The sequence below is a fragment of the Oncorhynchus nerka genome, linkage group LG25 (assembly GCF_034236695.1).
Source record: "Oncorhynchus nerka isolate Pitt River linkage group LG25, Oner_Uvic_2.0, whole genome shotgun sequence".
Taxonomy (NCBI): domain Eukaryota; kingdom Metazoa; phylum Chordata; class Actinopteri; order Salmoniformes; family Salmonidae; genus Oncorhynchus; species Oncorhynchus nerka.
Window position 1 is genome coordinate 51,350,284 of NC_088420.1, and position 20,092 is coordinate 51,370,375.

General features: G+C 43.5%; 1 protein-coding gene across 4 annotated transcripts in view; it reads left to right on the forward strand.

Moving 5' to 3' along the window:
* The first annotated feature begins 6,102 nt into the window (after window positions 1–6,102).
* LOC115109649 (transcription initiation factor TFIID subunit 4-like) overlaps window positions 6,103–20,092 on the forward strand; it is a 34,082-nt gene continuing 20,092 nt past the window's right edge. For 2 of the 4 annotated variants that reach the window (XM_029634840.2, XM_029634842.2), the window contains exons 1-12: window positions 6,103–7,327; window positions 7,595–7,764; window positions 8,317–8,406; window positions 11,914–12,108; window positions 12,413–12,535; window positions 12,794–12,883; window positions 13,769–13,945; window positions 14,394–14,469; window positions 14,800–14,911; window positions 15,889–16,058; window positions 16,307–16,437; window positions 18,487–18,612. In XM_029634840.2, coding sequence (XP_029490700.2) covers window positions 6,115–7,327; window positions 7,595–7,764; window positions 8,317–8,406; window positions 11,914–12,108; window positions 12,413–12,535; window positions 12,794–12,883; window positions 13,769–13,945; window positions 14,394–14,469; window positions 14,800–14,911; window positions 15,889–16,058; window positions 16,307–16,437; window positions 18,487–18,612 — 2,673 coding nt within the window. In that variant the 5' untranslated portion in view covers window positions 6,103–6,114. Of the gene's footprint in view, window positions 7,328–7,594; window positions 7,765–8,316; window positions 8,407–11,913; window positions 12,109–12,412; window positions 12,536–12,793; window positions 12,884–13,768; window positions 13,946–14,393; window positions 14,470–14,799; window positions 14,912–15,888; window positions 16,059–16,306; window positions 16,438–18,025; window positions 18,613–20,092 lie in introns of those variants that run through there. The other 2 variants (XM_029634841.2, XM_029634843.2) reach the window with 2 other exon arrangements.

Here is a 20,092-nt window from a genome sequence, read left to right on the forward strand (position 1 = left end):
TAACTATGATGTGGGGAATCATGAGCTTCTCGCAGTGAAGATGGCATTGGAGGAATGGAGGCGCTGGCCGGAGGCGTGGACAATCCATTCATTGTGTGGACCGACCACAAGCACCGCCAAGCATCTCAACTCCAGGCAAGACAGATGGGCCCTGCTGTTCACACGGTTCAACTTCTCCCTCTCGTACCGGCCAGGACCCAAGAATGTCAAGCCGGATGCACTGTCCCGCCGCTATAGCCCCACTGGTACCACCCCGGAGCCCGAGACCATCCTTCCCACCTCATGCCTGGTGACGGCACTAATCTGGGGTATAGGGAAACAGGTCCAGGAGGCGCAGCGGTCCCAGCTTAACCCTGGGGGAGGGCCCTGATAATCTGATGTTTGTGCCTGACACTGTTCGCTCTGCGGTCCCGGAGTTGGCCCATTCCTCCAGGCTTGCCTGCCACCTGGGCTCCCATCAGACCCTGGCCCTTGTATGACAACGCTTTTGGTGGCCTACGATTGTTCCAGATGTCGCCACGTTTGTCTCCGCCTGCACAGTCTGTGCTCAGAATAAGACTCCTTGGCAAGCTCCGGCTGGTCTTCTGAAACCACTGCCTGTCCCTCACCATCGCTGGTCCCACATATTCCTGGATTTAGTCACGGGTCTCTCCCTGTCTGAGGGCAACACTACCATCCTGACTGTGGTCGACTGGTTTTCCAAGGCCGCTCTCTTCATTCCTCTCCTGAAACAACACTCGGCCAAGGAAATGGCCCAGCTCATGGTACAGCACGCCGTGGACATGGTCTCCGACCAGGGGCCTCAGTTCTCGCCCCAGTTCTGGAAGGTAGTCTGCACCCTCATTGGGTCGCAAGCCTGTCCTCTGGGTTCCATCCCCAGTCCAAGGGCCAGTCAGAGCGAGCCAACCAGGATCTTGAGACTACTCTGCACTGCCTGGTCTCCGCCAACCCCACCGCCTGGAGCCAGCAGATGGTGTGGGTCGAATATACCCGCAACACCCTTCCCTGCTCTGCCACAGGCCTATCTCTGTTTGAGTGTTCCCTGCTCTTCCCTGAGCTGGAGGAAGAGGTCGACGTACCTTCTGCCTAGATGTTTGTCCGCCGCTCTCGTCGTTCCTGGAGAGCCCGGTCGGCTCGACAAGCAGATCTCTGGTATCGGGGAGAAGGTATGGCTATCCACCCGGGTTCTGCCCCTCCGGGTGGAATCCCGCAAACTCTACCCCCAGTTTATTGGCCCATTTCCCATCTCCAAGATTATTAGCCCTTCTGCTGTTCGTCTTCTGTTGCCCCGTACCCTTCGTATACATCCCACCTTTCATGTGTCCAGAGTCAAACCTACAGTTGAAGTCGGAAGTTTACATACACTTAGGTTGGAGTCATTAAAACTTGAAATTCCAGAAATTGATGTGATGGCTTTAGCTTTTTGACACATGCTGAATTTTTTATTATTGTTTTTAGAAAAGGGTGGGACTTTTTTTGCAGAAAGTACAGATTGGCTCATCAGTTATCGTTTCCCAAAACCAATCTTATAGGATTTTTGAGAGGATTTAAGAGCTATGTTAAAAAGGCAAACACATGCCATTCCTGTGCTATACACCCTCAGGTTTTTTCTGTTGGGAGGTTGCCGATTGGGCATCTCACAGCCCTCAATGAGCCAATGTTTTGGATGCAATCATCAGCAAAACGCAGCAGCGCTGCATGGGTAAAATCAGTGGGGAAGCCAAGCCAGGGGGAAAAAAATCTATATTACAACCTGTGTGTTGTGATAATTTTATTGTTCCCTCTATAACCTAATCTCATGCCTTTTGCACACAATGTATATAGACTCCCCTTTTTTTCTACTGTGTTATTGACTTGTTAATTGTTTACTCCATGTGTTGTCTTTTCACACTGCTATGCTTTATCTTGGCCAGGTCGCAGTTGCAAATGAGAACTTGTTCTCAACTAGCCTACCTGGTTAAATAAAGGTGAATTTGTATTTTTTTATTTTTTTAAGTTTCTTAAATGGAAGAAGTTTAGAACCACCAAAACTCTTCCTAGATCTGGCTGCCTGGCCAAACTGAGCAAATTTGCAAAAGGCACCTAAAGGACACTCAGACCATGAGCAACAAGATTCTCTGGTCTGAAACCAAGAATGAACTCTTTGGCCTGAAAGCCAAGTGTCACGTCTGGAGGAAACCTGGCACCATCCCTACGGTGAAGTATGGTGGTGGCAGCATCATGCTTTGGGGATGTTTTTTAGCAGGACTTGGACTCCAATTGTCAGGGTTGAGGGAAAGATGAACGGAGCAAAGTACAGAGAGATCCTTGATGAAAACCTGCTCCAGAGCGATCAGGACCTCAGACTTGGGTGAAGGTTTACCTTCCAACAGGACAACAACCTTAAGCACACAACCAAAACAATGCGAGAGTGGCTTCGGGACAAGTCTCTGAATGTCAGAGCCCGGACTTGAACCCTATCAAACATCTCTGGAGATACCTGAAAATAGCTGTGCAGCGACGCTCCCCATCCAACCTGACAGAGTTTGAGAGGATCTGCAGAGAAGAATGGGAGAAACTCCCAAGCTTGTAGCGTCATACCAAAGAAAACCTTAGACTGTAATCATTGCCAACGGTGCTTCAACAAAGTACTGAGTAAAGGGTCTGAATACTTAATACGTATTGTGAATACTTAAATCATATTTCCTTTTTAAATATTTTTTTTTTTGCATTTGCAAAAATGCTACAAATCTGTTTTTATCTTGTCATTATGAGTTAGTTATTATGGGGTAGTGTGTAGATTGATGAGGGGGGGAACTATTTAATACATTTTAGAATAAGGCTTTAACAAAATGTAGAATAAGTCAAGGAGTCTGAATACTTTCCGAATGCACCGTATTAACCATCTGCACAAGGCTACTACTTTTGCCCTCTCGCATTGCAACACTTCAGCCACTAGAACCGGTGCATATGCATGGTCTAAACAAGTTTGGGGGAGTATAAGCACATTCTCAAGTTCAGTTTTATGTTTGCCAACTTTTATGTGAAATCTGGCGCATGCATGTTTTGGAGCATATTTGTTTTTGTGTGCATATGCAACATTTATAAATGAGGCGGCTGGAACCGACAATTATAGCCTGATCAATTATAGTTTTTTGAGCATGAATTAAGTGACACGTTTTATGAAATTATCTGCAGTGCTTCTCAGAACATTTATTTCAACTGTTATTGTTGATTGTCTCTTGTAATCACAATATAACGTATAAACAATGTTGTCTCTGTTATTCTTTTTAAAAACGACTTAATACTGGCAGGTAGCCTAGTGATTAATACTGCTCGTAACTGAAAGGTTGCTGATTTGAACCCCCGAGCCGACTAGGTCAAAAATCTGTTTATGCCGTTGAGCAAGGCACTTAACCCTAATTGTTCCTCTACAGTAAGTCGCTCTGGATAGGATTGTCTGCTAAATGACTCATATGTAAAAGTACAAGTCCTATACCTTTACTGTGTACTGCTAACCTTGTTAGATTAGCAACAGATATACTGTAGGACTATAATTTGTAAATAATTGTCTCCATTTATTGCCGTTCTGAAAGTGTGAATATACTAAAAGCCTGGTTTATATTCACTCATTTAATTTGTGAATATTATTTTCTTTTTTTAAATTAAATGTTCATTTTGTTAGATTTTTGAACACTTCATGTAATGATATTTGACATTAAGTTTCACATGGGGTCACAACCTTTCACATGTGAAATCATGTGGTCCAGAATACTTCAAATTATGATGTTTCACTTGAAGTTTCACATGTGGATATTTTTCACATGCGATTTCCTGCAAACAAACACTGTTTTTAAATTACATATTTCACTTTTCTATTTATACAGTAAGTAGCATTCAACATGTCCTCACCTGGGATTTGAATACACAACCTATTGGTGCATGGCTTTCTGCGCTTCCTACTACACCACCATGTCTGTGTCAATGAATGAGTTCACCTATAGGCTTATTCCTATGCTTTGCACTACAAAGTAGATCTCAGCTTTGTTAAAAATACACAGAAGAAAAATAAATGTATCATAGAGTGATTCAGGAGTAATATTAAAACAGAATAATATGCACCATCAACATTAGACAGCTATACTGAAAACCCACACTCAAATTACTGAAATAAGTTAATTAAATCAATGAGAGAATAGTCATATTAATTTATAACTAAAACAGCACTGCTGTTTTACTCAGCGCAGAGACATATTTTAGGTAATGAATGTGTAGTGAACTTTCAAGATTTAACAGATTTGGTGGTGCAATAGAGAGATCATCATATTCTAGATGCAGAGGTCATGAGTTCAAATCCCGTGGGATTTACTGAAAAGTAAGCTCCAATTGATCAACTGGAGTGTGAACATTAAATAAAGATGTTTACACTCTTTTATCTGAACAGCATTACCGCTTACCTTAAAACCCCCCTTACTATTCCACTACTTCCCTTACAATAATAAAAACTTTAAATGTGTAGTTTCACATGTGGAAATTGAATTTGCACTATCACGTGAAACATTTTCAAATGTTGATACTTGTAGTTTCATGGGATCACATTTTGAAATGTTATACCTATTTATTTACCATGAGATCATGTTTTCTTAAGTACTCAAACGTTTTCACATGTGTAGTTACTTTATCACGTTTCTTTTCCATGTTGTCACATGTGGCAGTGTCAGTGTCAGAGGAAGGCCCTAAAATTAGTCAGACTCCAGCCAGCAAAGGCATAGACTGTTGTACCGCACAGCAAGCGGTACGAATGCACCAAGTCTGGAACCAACAGGACCCTGAACGGATTCTACCCCCAAGACATAAGACTGCTAATAGTTAGTTAAATAGTTAACCAATATCTTGCTACCCGGACTATCTGCATTGACCCTTTTTGTCTCATCACATATGCTGCTGCTAATGCTTATTATCTATCCTGTTGCCTAGTCACTTTATCCCTACCTACAATATATGTACATATCTACCTCATACCCATGCACGTCAACTCTGTATTGGTAACCCCTTGTATATTGCCAAGTTATCGTTACTCATTGTGTATTTATTCCTCGTGTTATTATTTCTCTCTTTTTTTTCTCTGCATTGTTGGGAAGAGCCCCACGTGAGTTTTTCACTGTTAGTCTACACCTGTTTACGAAGCATGTGACAAATAAAATTCGATTTTAATTGATATGATCACGTGAAAGGGAACGCTGTATTATTCAGTCCCAGGTTAAATAACACCATATATAGATTCTACAGAACCTACTGAGTACTCCCAATCCGATTTTTCCTTCTGCGCAAATAATCGTTCTTTCACTATATATTATGCCAATATGAAATTCATATAAAGTGATTTGCTTTCAACATACAATACCAGTATTTGTTTAAACTTTCAAACCTAATGCTAGTATAAATAATACATTATAATAAAAGTACATAAAATCATCAATGTATCTTGTCCAAGGTGGTTGCAATGCTGTGAAAAACAGTTGTACGTGTATCGAGATTAGACAATTTTGCATATCTTTGCATGCGGCTCTTATTTTGAAAAGGAGAATCCGCGATCGTGACGCCAGCATCCGGCTACATGGAAAATGGTAATATCGTTTTTCTAAATTTGGTGCTGACGGGAAATCAACATCTCGCGGGTTTTCGACATCGTCTGGAACCAATGGTGGAGTTCGTTTTGCATGGCTCGGTGCCCGTATGTGGGGAGTTTGGATTTTAGACCATTCGATTGGTGCTTAAGCTAAATCTCCACTCAAACGGGGAACCGGGGCATGCAAAACAAACTTCCACACTCTAACACGTCTGGAATGGGTTTATTAAATAGCAGCAGCATATAGCTTATGGGTTTACTAAATAGAAGCAGCATATAGCTTTGATTTATACATTAGTAGGCCTATTTGTTTCCTTCTTTATTATATTTGTCTTGAAGCACTACTGTAGGGTATCTTGTGGAATGAGAAACGTTGAGGTACAACCAGCGCAAATCTGCATTATAGTAGAACAGTGGTCCTTTCTTGAAATTATATTTCTACATTCGAAGCCCACGCGCATGCGTACATTCTAAAATACGATTTGCACAACGGTCTATCATCAAAGATGGCGGGAGCCTCCGACCCACTGGAGGACATGCTCTTCAATGAGGTAGACGAAAAAGCAGTAAGTGACTTAGTTGGCTCTTTGGAATCGCAACTTGTCAGCCAAAAGACTTCGCCCGCCACATTTTCCGATATCAAACGAGAAGGATCTACGGGCACTGTCAGCCAGTTCTCAGGGAAAGTGCGTGATCAAGTGGGTTCTCTGGAGCCGCCACAACAAGGACACCCAAAAGCGGTGTTAAACGCGGAACCCTGCGCGAATCAGGCGATTTCGAACAAGAGTATCACCGCTTCTACCTCTTCCATCACTACTGGGGGCATTATAAACGCTGGTACCAATTTACAAACACATGGAGCCGCATCTCGCATCATTTCCCCCGCACCACCAGGATCGGTAACTTTGCCTGCTCAGACGACTAGCTACAACAGAGGGACTGTTTTGGGTCCAGTTGAAACATCGGCGGTGACGGCTCCGAACTCAAACCTCACAACAACAACGGCTATCAGGACTCCTTCACCTGGATTACAGAGTTTTAACGGTAGCCCCGGAGCTGTGAAGTTGGTCAACTCGCCAGCTGCTGCTCCCCAAATCGGGTTAGGCGGCAACACTGTTATAAGTACTGCCAGTGCGGGCAACTCAAATATCATTGTGTCTATGGCTTCACAGCCTCATTCTCTACCAAACTATCCGGTATCTCAATCTGCTGTGGCATTTGTTACTCCCACTGTTGCATTGCAAAGGCATCCCAACCCCATGGCCAGTGCCTCACAGAATGGAGTAATAGACCCTAAGGTTTCTGCAGTGGTCACACAGGGTGCAGGTTCTCCGGGGGCCACCACCTCTCAGGTCATGAACCGCAATAACACTCTTATTAACACTACAATGGTGGCACCCAACCAGCCAGTCTCTGCTGGCCAATCAATCATTCTCGGAGGGTCTCCCTCTCCTGTTGTTGTGAACTCACCCATAAGCCAGGCACAGAGTGTGGCGAGTCCCACTCTCGCAGCCGGGGTGAAACCAACAGTTAACGGAGTTGGTCAGCCCACGGTGACCATCGTGAGGCCCCCCGGCGCTCCTGTGATGGCCACCTCCGTGCAGCAGCAGAGACCTGGGCTGGTAGCGAGTCCCACGAGGACTGTGGCACCACAGATGGTCGTCAGACCACCACAGCAGACCACCATTCAGTTACCCCCTGGATTTACCATACCTCCCGGTAAGGAACCCTACTGACGTTATCCTGATTCTAAAACCTTGAAAACCTAGGTTCTGGTTCCCCAAGCTCCATTCTGAACAGAAATGTGCACTCTTCAATGTGTTGACCCATGAGTCAATCAATTAAACATTCATATAGTCAATAACCTAGTCTGCTATTCATTAATGCATTTATTAACCCAATGCCTAGGCCCCAAAAAACCCAAACAGTAAACCATTGAAAATGGCAAATAGAGAAAGATGTGTGACCTGACTGTTTCTCCCCCAGGTATGGTGCTGGTGCGTACAGACACAGGCCAGCTGGTAATGGTTCCTCAGCAGGTTCTAGCCCAGGCTCAGGCTAAGACCCAACAAGGCCAGGCTGCTGTCTCTAACATCTGCCCCCGGCCTGCTACACCTACCGCTGGGACCACCATCAGAGTCAGTAATCCCAGCCAGGTATGGATGGGGGAATCATGCTGAAGTTATCTAGAGGGGGACTGAACTGTATTATGTCATATCAAACGTGTTTGTCGATCTGAACGACGTCTGTCTGCCATGTAGTGTCCAATCCTCTTTAGTGGCCCAAGTATAGACCTAGTCCTCCTGAATGGCACTGGTAGATCATGTTGATTTTGCATAAGATCGATGCTGCCCGTGTCAGGAATATTATTGGGGATGATGTAGTATATGACTGCTCATGGTCATGGTCAACATCAGTCTCACGAGAACATAGATTCTCGTTCGGGTCCGGTCATGGTTATCTGCTGTGGCTGTAGAGTCCCATTCGTGAGCGGTATACTCTGCCACTGGGCATAACCGAAGGTCTGCCCTTACGTTGTAGGGATGTCCTGCTTTTTCTTCCTCTTCACCCTTTTAATTTCCCTCTCAAGTTGGGCCAGTGTGGGTTTCACTTTCAAGTAAGTCATAAGTTGACCATGTATACCGGTACTAATGTCTGTACTAATGTCCAGTGCACCTCTGACCCCTTGCTCCCCCTGTCCTCTGCAGGCCCCTTGTACAACCCAGGCTGTTCGTCTGGCCTCCCCTGTCCAGGCCAGAATGTTGCAGTCCCCCTCTCCCACCAGCTCTGCTATACAGGTGTGTACTTACTGTCTCCATTGCAGCCCTCTGTCAGAAAAAACACACCTAATTATAGTTAGCTACTAGAGCCTCTCAGTAGATTTTAAATGAATTTGTATTAAGTACATTTCACATATTCCAGCCCTGTTTTTATTTTTGTTGTGGTTTTAGTTGTTTGACTTACAGTGCCTTTGGAAAGTAATCAGACCTCTTGAATTTTTTCTCAGCAATCTACGCACAATACCCCATAATGACAAAGCAAAAATAGGTTTTTAGACATTTTTGCACATTTATTAAAATAAAAAACAGAAATACTTTATTTACGTAAATATTCAGACTTTTTGCTGTGAGACTCGAAATTGAGGTCAGGTGCATCCTGTTTCCATTGATCATCCTTGAGCTGTTTCTACAACTTGATTGGAGTCCACCTGTGTTAAATTCAATTGATTGGACATGATTTGAAAAGGCACACCTGTCTATATAAGGTCCCACATGTGACAGTGCATGTCAGAGCAAAAACCAAGCCATGAGGTCGAATTAATTGTCCGTAGAGCTCCGAGACAGGATTGTGTCGAGACACAGATCTGGGGAATGGTACCAAAAAATGTCTGCAGCATTGAAGGTCCCCAAGAACACAATGGCCTCCATCATTCTTAAATGGAAGAAGTTTGGAACCACCAATACTCTTCCAAGAGCTGGCCTCCCAGACACACTGATCAATCGGGGGAGAAGGGCCTTGGTCAGGGAGGTGACCAAGAACCCGATGGTCACTCTGACAGAGCTCTATAGTTCCTCTGTGGAGATGGGACAACCTTCCAGAAGGACAACCATCTCTGCAGCACTCCACCAATCAGGCCTTTATGGTAGAGCGGCCAGACAGAAGCCATTCCTCAGTAAAAGGCACATGACAGCCCGCTTGGGAGTTTGTCAAAAGGCACCTAAAGACTATCAGACCATGAGAAACATGATGCTCTGATGAAACCAACATTGGCACCATCCCTACAGGGAAGCATGGTGGTGGCAGCATCATGCTGTGGGGGGTGTTTTTCAGCAGTTGGGACTGGGAAATTAGTCAGGATTGAAGCAAAGATGAATGAAGCAAAGATGAACGGAGCAAAGTACAGAGAGATCCTTGATGAAAACCTGCTCAGGACCTCAGACTTGGGTGAAGGTTTACCTTCCAACAGGACAACGAACCTAAGCACACAGCCAAGACAAAGCAGGAGTAGCTTTGGGACAAGTCTCTGACTGTCCTTGAGTGGCCCAGCCAGAGCCCGGACTTGAACCTGATCGAACATCTCTGAAGAGACCTGAAAATAGCTGTGCAGCGACACTCCCGATCCAACCTGACAGCGCTTGAGAGGGTCTGCAGTAGAGGTCGATCGATTATGATTTTTCAACGCCGATACCGATTATTGGAGGACCAAAAAAAAAAAGCAGATACCAATTAATCGGCCGATTTTTACAACATTTGTTTATAGTAATGACAATTGCAACAATACTGAATGAACACTTATTTTAACTTAATATGATACATCAATAAAATCAATTTAGCCTCAAATAAATAAGGAAACATGTTCAATTTGGTTTAAATAATGCAAAAACAGTGTTGGAGAAGAATGTAAAAGTGCAATATGTGCCATGTAAAAAAGCTAAAGTTTAAATTCCTTGCTCAGAACATGAGAACATATGAAAGCTGGTGGTTCCTTTTAACATGAGTCTTCAATATTCCCAGGTAAGACGTTTTAGGTTGTAGTTATTATAGGAATTATATAACTATTTCCCTCTATACCATTTGTATTTCATTAACCTTTGACTATTTGATGTTCTTATAGGCACTTTGTTATTGCCAGTGTAACAGTATAGCTTCAGTCCCTCTCCTCGCTCGAACCAGGAACACAACGACAACAGCCACCCCCGAAGCAGCGTTACCCATGCAGAGCAAGGGGAACAACCACTCCAAGTCTCAGAGCGAGTGACGTTTGAAACGCTATTAGCGCGCAACCCGCTAACTAGCTAGCCATTTCACATCGGTTACACCAGCCTAATCTCGGGAGTTGATAGGCTTGAAGTCATAAACAGCGCAATGCTTGACGCACAACGAACAGCTGCTGGCAAAACGCACAAAAGTGCTGTTTGAATGAATGCTTATGTTCCTGCTGTTGCCTACCATCGCTCAGTCAGACTGCTCTATCAAATCATAGACTTAGTTATAACATAATAACACACAGAAATACGAGCCTTAGGTCATTAATATGGTCGAATCCGGAAACTATCATCTCGAGAACAAGACATTTATTCTTTCAGTGAAATACTGTTCCGTATTTTATCTAAGGGGTGGCATCCATTAGTCTAAATATTCCTGTTACATTGCACAACCTTCAATGTTATGTCATAATTAAGTACAATTCTGGCAAATTAGGCAGCCTAAACTGTTGCATATACCCTGACTCTGCGTGCAATGAACGCAAGAGAAGTGACACAATTTCACCTGGTTAATATGGCCTGCTAACCTGGATTTCTTTTAGCTAAATATGCAGGTTTAAAAATATATACTTCTGTGTATTGATTTTAAGAAAGGCATTGATGTTCATGGTCAGGTACACATTGGAGCAACGATAAGCACAGCATCGATTATATGCAACGCAGGACACGCTAGATAAACTAGTAATATCATCAACCATGTGTAGTTATAACTAGTGATAATGATTGATTGATTGTTTTTTATAAGATAAGTTTAATACTAGCTAGCAACTTACCGTGGCTTACTGCTTTCGCGTAACAGGCAGGCTCCTCATGGAGTGCAATGAGAGGCAGGTGGTTAGAGCATTGGACTAGTTAACTGTAAGGTTGCAAGATTGAATCCCCTGAGCTGACAAGGTAAAAATCTGTCGTCCTGCCCCTGAACGAGGCAGTTAACCCACCGTTCCTAGGCCGTAATTGAAAATAAGAATGTGTTCTTAACTGACTTGTCTAGTTAAATAAAGATTAAATAAAGGTGTACAAAAATCACAAAAAAACCACTTGAAATCGGCCCTAATTAATCGACCATGCCGATTAATCGGTCGATCTCTAGTCTGCAGAGAAGAATGGGAGAAACTCCCCAAATACAGGTGTAGCGTCGTACCCAAGAAGACTCGAGGCTGTTGTCGCTGCCAAAGGTGCTTCAACAAAGTACTGAGTATAGGGTCTGAATAATTATGTAAATGTGATTTTTCAGTTCTTTTATTTTTTATAAATTAGTAAACATTTCTAAAAACCTGTTCTTGCTTTTTGTCATTATGGGGTATTGTGTGTAGATTTTGAAAAAAATATCTAATCAAGTTTAGAATAAGGCTGTAACGTAACAAAATGTGGAAAAAGTGAAGGCGTCTGAATACTTTCCGTAGGCACTGTGTTATGTTGTGGTAAATGGTCGTTTACTCTCTCAGCTGAACTATGTGCGTCGTGTTAACCGTTGTTTCCACGACTGTATAAAGTTCTAGTCATATTCTAGTCATTTATGCCTGTTGCCATTCTCTCCAGAAGGCGATAACCGTGGCTCCTGCAGGTGCGTCTGTGTCGGTGAAGATGACCACCCCTCAGAAAGCCCAGACAGTGATCACAGGGGGTCAAGCCCTGGCCAAGCCTGGTGCTGTACGGCCCTCTATAACCTTTAACACTGCAGCAGCAGCCAGTGCCTCCACAACCCCTACAATGGTAACTGCACCAGTCTCCCAGGTTTGTCAATTGTGTTACTTTACTGACACTTTGCTAGACCCAAACAGTGTGTGGTTTACCATGTGGTGAGTTGATTGACATTTTTTTGGGGGCCAGTTTCCCACTGGGGGGGGGGGGGTGTTGTTTACTGTAAAGTGTTTTGCTATTTTAAATGCCCCTTTAAAATAATGTTTTGAGTTGATTTAATAATGTTTTCTAATACCAGAAGTGGTGGTGACATGAGAAGCAATGTTTGTGCAAGACTTCTCAATCATTTTCATGGAAAGTCTAATCCTACTCAATGACCCATTCTCCTCTCTTGCAGGAAATGCAAGAAAATGTGAAGAAGTGCAAGAACTTCCTGTCCACCCTGATCAAGCTGGCGTCCCACAACTCCCCATCTCCAGACACATCCAAGAACGTCAAGGCCCTGGTGCAGGATCTTCTGGTGAGTCAAGACTCCTATAGAACACTAGGTTAAGAATATGATGAGGAGATGACGTCGTTTGTCGTTAACTCATGCCTTATAAATGATCTACGAGTGGTTTATATGTGACAGTTATAAGGAGTGATGGCTTTTCACATTTTGTTATGTGGTTCAATTGTCAGTGGAATTATGGAGCGTGGGAATTATGACATTTCCTTTGATTTTATTTCTTTTTTTGTTGTCTGATTTTCACACTTAATGTCTTCTTTCTTTGATCAGGATGCTAAAATCGAGCCTGAGGAGTTCACCACACGTCTGCAGGCTGAGCTGAAGTCCTCTCCCCAGCCGTACCTCATCCCCTTCCTCAAGGTTTGTTTGTTACCCTTAACCCTCAGACGGACCTTTTTCTGAGCTCATTGCTATGCAATTACTAAAGTACCATGTAACATGTTACTACAATCTTACTAGTGTAATTAGTGTCACTACCCAGGTATAAGAGCAAATTCACGTAAATTGTTACCCTAACATAGTAAATTGTTACCCTAACATAGTAAATAGTTACCCTAACATAGTAAATAGTTACCCTAACATAGTAAATAGTTACCCTAACATAGTAAATTGTTACCCTAACATAGTAAATTGTTACCCTAACATAGTAAATTGTTACCCTAACATAGTAAATTGTTACCCTAACATAGTAAATTGTTACCCTAACATAGTAAATTGTTACCCTAACATAGTAAATTGTTACCCTAACATAGTAAATTGTTACCCTAACATAGTAAATTGTTACCCTAACATAGTAAATTGTTACCCTAACATAGTAAATTGTTACCCTAACATAGTAAATTGTTACCCTAACATAGTAAATTGTTACCCTAACATAGTAAATTGTTACCCTAACATAGTAAATTGTTACCCTAACATAGTAAATTGTTACCCTAACATAGTAAATTGTTACCCTAACATCGTAAATTGTTACCCTAACATCGTAAATTGTTACCCTAACATCGTAAATTGTTACCCTAACATCGTAAATTGTTACCCTAACATCGTAAATTGTTACCCTAACATCGTAAATTGTTACCCTAACATCGTAAATTGTTACCCTAACATCGTAAATTGTTACCCTAACATCGTAAATTGTTACCCTAACATAGTAAATTGTTACCCTAACATAGTAAATTGTTACCCTAACATAGTAAATTGTTGACGACATTACCACGTAACCCATATTTGTTTCCTTCCGTTCAGAAAAGCCTTCCTGCCCTGCGGCTGTCCCTGCTCAACAACCAGCAGACTCTGCTGGCCTCCACCAACGCTTCTGCCCTGGCCGCTGCCTCCACTACTACCACCAGCGCTATCAGGGCCCGGCTCCCCACCACCGTCAGCCCCGCCACAGGCATTGTCAGGACACCCACCACTTGTCTGGTATGACCTTCCCGAACTTAGACACTGGAGACTGGAAAGATGCGCTGCCGTTTTTAAGGGTTCTTCTTTCCATAGTAGGCCAGGCAGAATTCCTTTTGAGGCCGTTCTAGGTTGTCTCTCTATAATACACACAACCATTCAGTGTTGTGGTCTGTTCTATTCAGTTGGTTGTGTTCTGTCTGTTATGCACCACTTGGCTCAAACTATTGTGAGTTCCGTTTTCTGTTCCAGGTTTTATGTGTCACATGCACAAGTACAGTGAAATGCTTAAACTTGCTAGCTCTACCCAACAGTGCAGTATTCAATATCAAAGTAGTATAACTAATAATAAAAATAATTTTAAAAAACACAATAAATAAGGGAGGAAGCTATATACAGGGACAGTGCCAGTACCAAATGTCCAATGTGCAGGGATACTGTTCATGTTCTAATGGTTCCTCTCTTCCAGGGTGTGAGAAGACCAGGGGTTCAGGGGGTCCAGACTCGCATGCCGATGGTCATCCCTCAGACCATCCGGCCACAAGGTACTGGCACCGCACAGCGCCCTCTCTCTCTCCATGCAGACAACGGACAACCTCAATAGGCGCTCCCGGCGCTCTCGACCTGTGCTATTGTTGAAGGGAAGAGGTTATCCCCAGTGGGCACTTGTTTTACCCACATCGTTCAATTATTCAAGGCCTGGATGATTATTAAGTGTCTCGGGTGTTAAGTGTTGAGCTATAACAGAAATGGACCAGCAGGGGAGGCCCCAGGACCGGATTTGAAAACCCCTTGTTAAGAGCAATGCACCGAGGCCCATTTTCTCACCATGCTATTGAACAGCTTTGTAATGATATGTTTTGTTTCTTTGTCAGGCACAGTTGCAAGAGGACTCACTATTATTGCAGGCAGATCCCCTGTGGGCATTGGTGCCCAGGCCTCTGCCAATCAGAAGAAGCTGAATGAGCCTGGAGGCGGGACGTTCAGGTACAGAATATCCCGGGTTGGCAGGGGGAAACTATACTCTCTGTAACCAGGTTTCCATCCAACCTTTTTATGCAGGTAAATGTTGGTGGAAATGCTTTTATGCACAAATATTGATCTAATAACCGCCATATCGAAGTAAACTTGGAGTCACGCGAGATGACTTGTTGTGTGACCCTCCCACTACGACTCGTTGGGAAAGCATGAGGTTCATTAGGCTACAGATGAAATAAGTTATAATGAACTTCAAAGGGTGATGAAAGTGCAAGGTGAGCTTGATGCTCTTTTCCAATAAATATCCAGGGTCTTATACCAGAGTGGGCATACTCGCTATATAACGCAACATTGTTTGTGGGATTTGAAAATGTGATGGAAACACTTAACTTGTATTTGGTACATGGGGAATTAAACCACACAGGGTATTTTTATGTGTAAATGTCATCACTCACAGCCTTTTTTCTGCAACAAGTCAATTTGATGGAAACATCTCTTGTGGGAAAATGTGCATATTGTTTTTATGCAGATTGTTAAATATTCACATAAATCTCTCACCGATTGGATGGAAACCTAGCTACTTTGGGTATCTGACCCCATGTAAACCTACAGTGTTTGAGGCTCCTGGAACTTTTTGGCTTAGTTTTACTGTGATAGTTTTCCATGACGCACAGAAACAGATCCACCACAAGATGGCAGCATTTCACACGTTTTGACACAATGGTGGGGTTGAGAAACACACTTAAGAAACACCAACTCCTGTCCTTGATCTGTGTGTAAATTACTTCATGTTCTTTTGAGAAATTGACATGAAATCCACATGGTGTAATTGTCTAGGCAACCACCAAATGTATATTCATGTGTAGCTTTCTTTAATGAACCAGAAAATCAAGACCTAACTGACTGATTAACAAAGTTAGCTGGCCAACTTAATGAACTTGCTTTCTGGAATGCCCCACTGATCTGTGTATACTGCATCTCTTTAGGGATGATGATGACATCAACGACGTGGCGTCCATGGCGGGGGTGAACCTGAACGAGGAGAACGCCCGCATCATGGCCACCAACTCTGAGCTGGTGGGCACCAAGATCCGCTCCTGTAGGGACGAGGCCTTCCTCCCGCCAGGCCTGCTACACAGACGCATCATGGAGACCGGTATGTGCAATAACCTGTCCTTTCTCCTGAACCAGCTATAAAACCCCCAAGTGTGCACTTGTTCACTTACGTATATATTGGATATGAAGGGAAATGACTAGTGTCAGAAATACGCTTCTGAAAGAAGTGGAGCTGGGCCCTGATGTCTGTCGATCGTCAATAAATGACTGACCGCACCTTGCCATCCTACCACAGATAACGGCACTGATTGGCTGCTAATGCCTTTCTCTCTCTTTCTTCTGCTAAAGCCAAGAGGTTTGGGGTGACAGAGGTCCCAGCTGAGGCAGTGAACTACATCTCCCATGCCACCCAGGCCAGGCTGAGATCCGTGCTAGAGAAAGTGTCAACTATCGCCCAGCACCGCACTGACGGGGGCAAGGTAAGAACAGGAAGAGTCGAGGTTATCATGAACAGAAGCAGGTGAACAGTACAAGCGCAACAGTACATGAATAACACAAAAATAACACATGACCAACATCATGAACAGTACACAAACTACATCAACAACAGCATGAACAATACACAAACTACATGAACAGTACATGAACAGTACACAAACTACATGAACAGTACATGAACAGTACACAAACTACATGAACAGTACATGAACAGTACACAAACTACATGAACAGTACATGAACAGGGGACAAACCAAATAAACAACATCATGAACAGTACATAAACAACATGAACAGTACACAAACTACATGAACAACAGCATGAACGGTACACAAACTACATGAACGGTACACAAACTACATGAACAGTACACAAACTACATCAAGAACAGTAGTGGACAAAAGTTTTGAATGACACAAATATTAATTTCCACAAAGTTTGCTGCTTCAGTGTCTTTAGATATTTTTGTCAGATGTTAACTATGGAATACTGAGGTATAATTACAAGCATTTCATAAGTGTCAAAGACTTTTATTGACACTTACATGAAGTTGATGCGGAGTCAATATTTGCAGTATTGACCCTTCTTTTTCAAGACCTCTGTAATCCGACCTGGCATGCTGTCAATGAACTTCTGGGCCACATCCTGACTGATGGCAGCCCATTCTTGCATAATCAATGCTTGGAGTTTGTCAGAATTTGTGGGTTTTTGTTCTTCCACCCGCCTCCTGAGGATTGACCACAAATTCTGAATAGGATTAAGGACTGGGGAGTTTCCTGGCCATGGACCCAAAATATCGATGTTTTGTTCCCCGAGCCACTTAGTTTTGCCTTATGGCAAGGTGCTCCATCATGCTAGAAAAGGCATTGTTTGTCACCAAACTGTTCCTGGATGGTTGGGAGAAGTTGCTCTCGGAGGATGTATTGGTACCATTCTTTATTCATGGCTGTGTTTTTAGGCAAAATTGTGAGTGAGCCCACTCCCTTGGCTGAGAAGCAACCCCACACATGAATGGTCTCAGGATGCTTTACTGTTGGCATGACACAGGACTGACTGATGGTAGCGCTCACCTTGTCTTCCCCGGACAAGCTTTTTTCCGGATGCCCCAAACAATCGGAAAGGGGATTCATTAGAGAAAATGACTTTACCACAGTCCTCCGCAGTCCAATCCCTGTACCTTTTGCAGAATATCAGTCTGTCCCTGATGTTTTTCCTGGAGAGAAGTGGCTTCTTTGCTGCCCTTCTTGACACCAGGCCATCCTCCAAAAGTCTTTGCCTCACTGTGCGTGCAGATGCACTCACACTTGCCTGTTGCCATTTCTGAGCAAGCTCTGTACTGGTGGTGCTCCAATCCCTTAGCTGAATCAACTTTTTGGAGACGGTCCTGGCGTTTGCTGGACTTTCTTGGGTGCCCTGAAGCCTTCTTCACAACAATTGAACCGCTCTCCTTGAAGTTCTTGATGATCCGATAAATGATTGATTTAGGTGCAGTCTTACTGACAGCAATATCCTTGCCTGTGAAGCCCTTTTTGTGCAAAGCAATGATGATGGCACATGTTTCCTTGCAGGTAACCATGGTTGACAGATGAAGAACAATGATTCCAAGCACCACCCTCCTTTTGAAGCTTCCAGTCTGTTATTCGAACTCAATCAGCATTGACAGAGTGATCTCCAGCCTTGTCCTCGTCAACACTCACACCTGTGTTAAAGACAGAATCACTGACATGATGTCAGCTGGTCCTTTTGTGGCAGGGCTGAAATGCAGTGGAAATGTTTTTTGGGGATTCAGTTCATTTGCATGGCAAAGAGGGACTTTGCAATTAATTGCAATTCATCTGATCACTCTTCATAACAAACTGGAGTTTATGCAAATTGCCATCATACAAACTGAGGCAACAGACTGAAAATGTATATATGTCATTCTCAACATTTGGCCACGACTGTACATGAACAACATCATCCTACGTGTCCCTTTTTTATTAGATTTTTTTCACTCTCCCTTTCTCCTGTCCCTTCCCTCTCTATGCAGGATGAGGAGTGGTATGAGCCGTCGACAGACGTCAGGGCCCAGCTCCGCTTCTTTGAGCAGCTGGACAGGATGGAGAAACAGAGGAAGGACGAGCAGGAGAGGGAGGTCCTAATCAAGGCTGCCAAGGTAGAGACACGCACCACCGGACTACATGCCCACCGGGACTGTGCTACTACCACATTACCGCATCACCGGCAATAATTTGTTTAACTCCAGGAGAGGAGTGGCCTGTTAATAGTTGCAGTGTGTTTGTCGGTGCGTGTGCGCACGCGTGTCCACCCCATGGGAACGATGTGACACATGAAAACGGAGGTAATTAGTGGAGTTTGAATAGAAACCACAACTCCCTCTACAGACATCATTAGACCTCCACGGGAGTGTACACACGCACGCTAATTAACTTAATGTGGGATAGAGATGTCATCCAGGAGATAATTAGCTCTGTGGTGCTGTGTAGATGGGATCTCACCAACCATATTAACACTGTCATGTGGGAGTCGGCCTAGTTACTATGCATTGCCCTGCTTGTAATTGACATTAGACAACACATACACTGGACAAAAATATAAACGCAACCATTTTAAAGATTTTACTGAGTTACAGTTCATACAAGGAAATCAGCCAATTTAAATTAACGAATTAGGTCCTAATCTATGGATTTCGTAATGACTAGGAATACAGATACCTTAAAGAAATGTAGGGGTGTGGATCAGAAAACCAGTCAGGATCTGGTGTGATGACCATTTGCATCATGCAGCGCGACACATCTCTGTTCGCATAGAGTTGACCAGGCTGTTGATTGTGGCCTGTGGAATGTTGTCCCCCTCTTGTGGCTGTGTGAAGCTGCGGGATATTGTTCGGGAACTGGAACAGGCTGTCGTACACGTCGACCCAGAGCATCCCAAACATGCTCAATGGGTGACGTCTGGTGAGTGGCGCGAGGAGCAGAGCGTGCCCAATTTGACTGGAACGCGGAGCGAGATTCCCGAAGACTGGAGCATCAGCTGCCGCCTTGCCCGCTCCAGTAGCGCTCACTTCACGAGTTCAGAGCATGCCAGGCCCAGCACTCACGTGTAGGCTACTCTGTCGATTACTTGTGTGCTGCTATGGCTACTCTCATGGAGTTTGCTAAATATTTTCGAAAAGAAACTGATCAAATGCACAGGTGCCAAATCAAGGTGACTTACAAAGATGAGGACTAAGAGTAGTATAGTGAGTGCAATGATGTAAGGTCCGTAACTAAAGAATCATATTGTGGAATCTGAAAAGACGCGTATGCTAAAAGAAAGTAACGAGGTGTGTAGCTAATTGTCATTGTAGCAAAGTATTTATAAACAAAAAATCTGATCACTTAAGTTTCCTTTTATTTTATCATTTCTATTATCTATACAATTGATTTTGGCCCAATAGACCTGGCATATTCCAACTTTCAAGGAGCTTTCTGTTTTCATTGGGTTATTTTGCTTAAAAACCTTTTATGCTTACAACTCTGCATGCCTGTCAAGAGTGACCAAAAGGGGTGTTTAGCGTCCCCAGTGGCTCTGCAAGAGCAGAGAGGATATTCTCCGCTGCTGACCTGCTCTCTAGGAACAATCACATGAGCCTG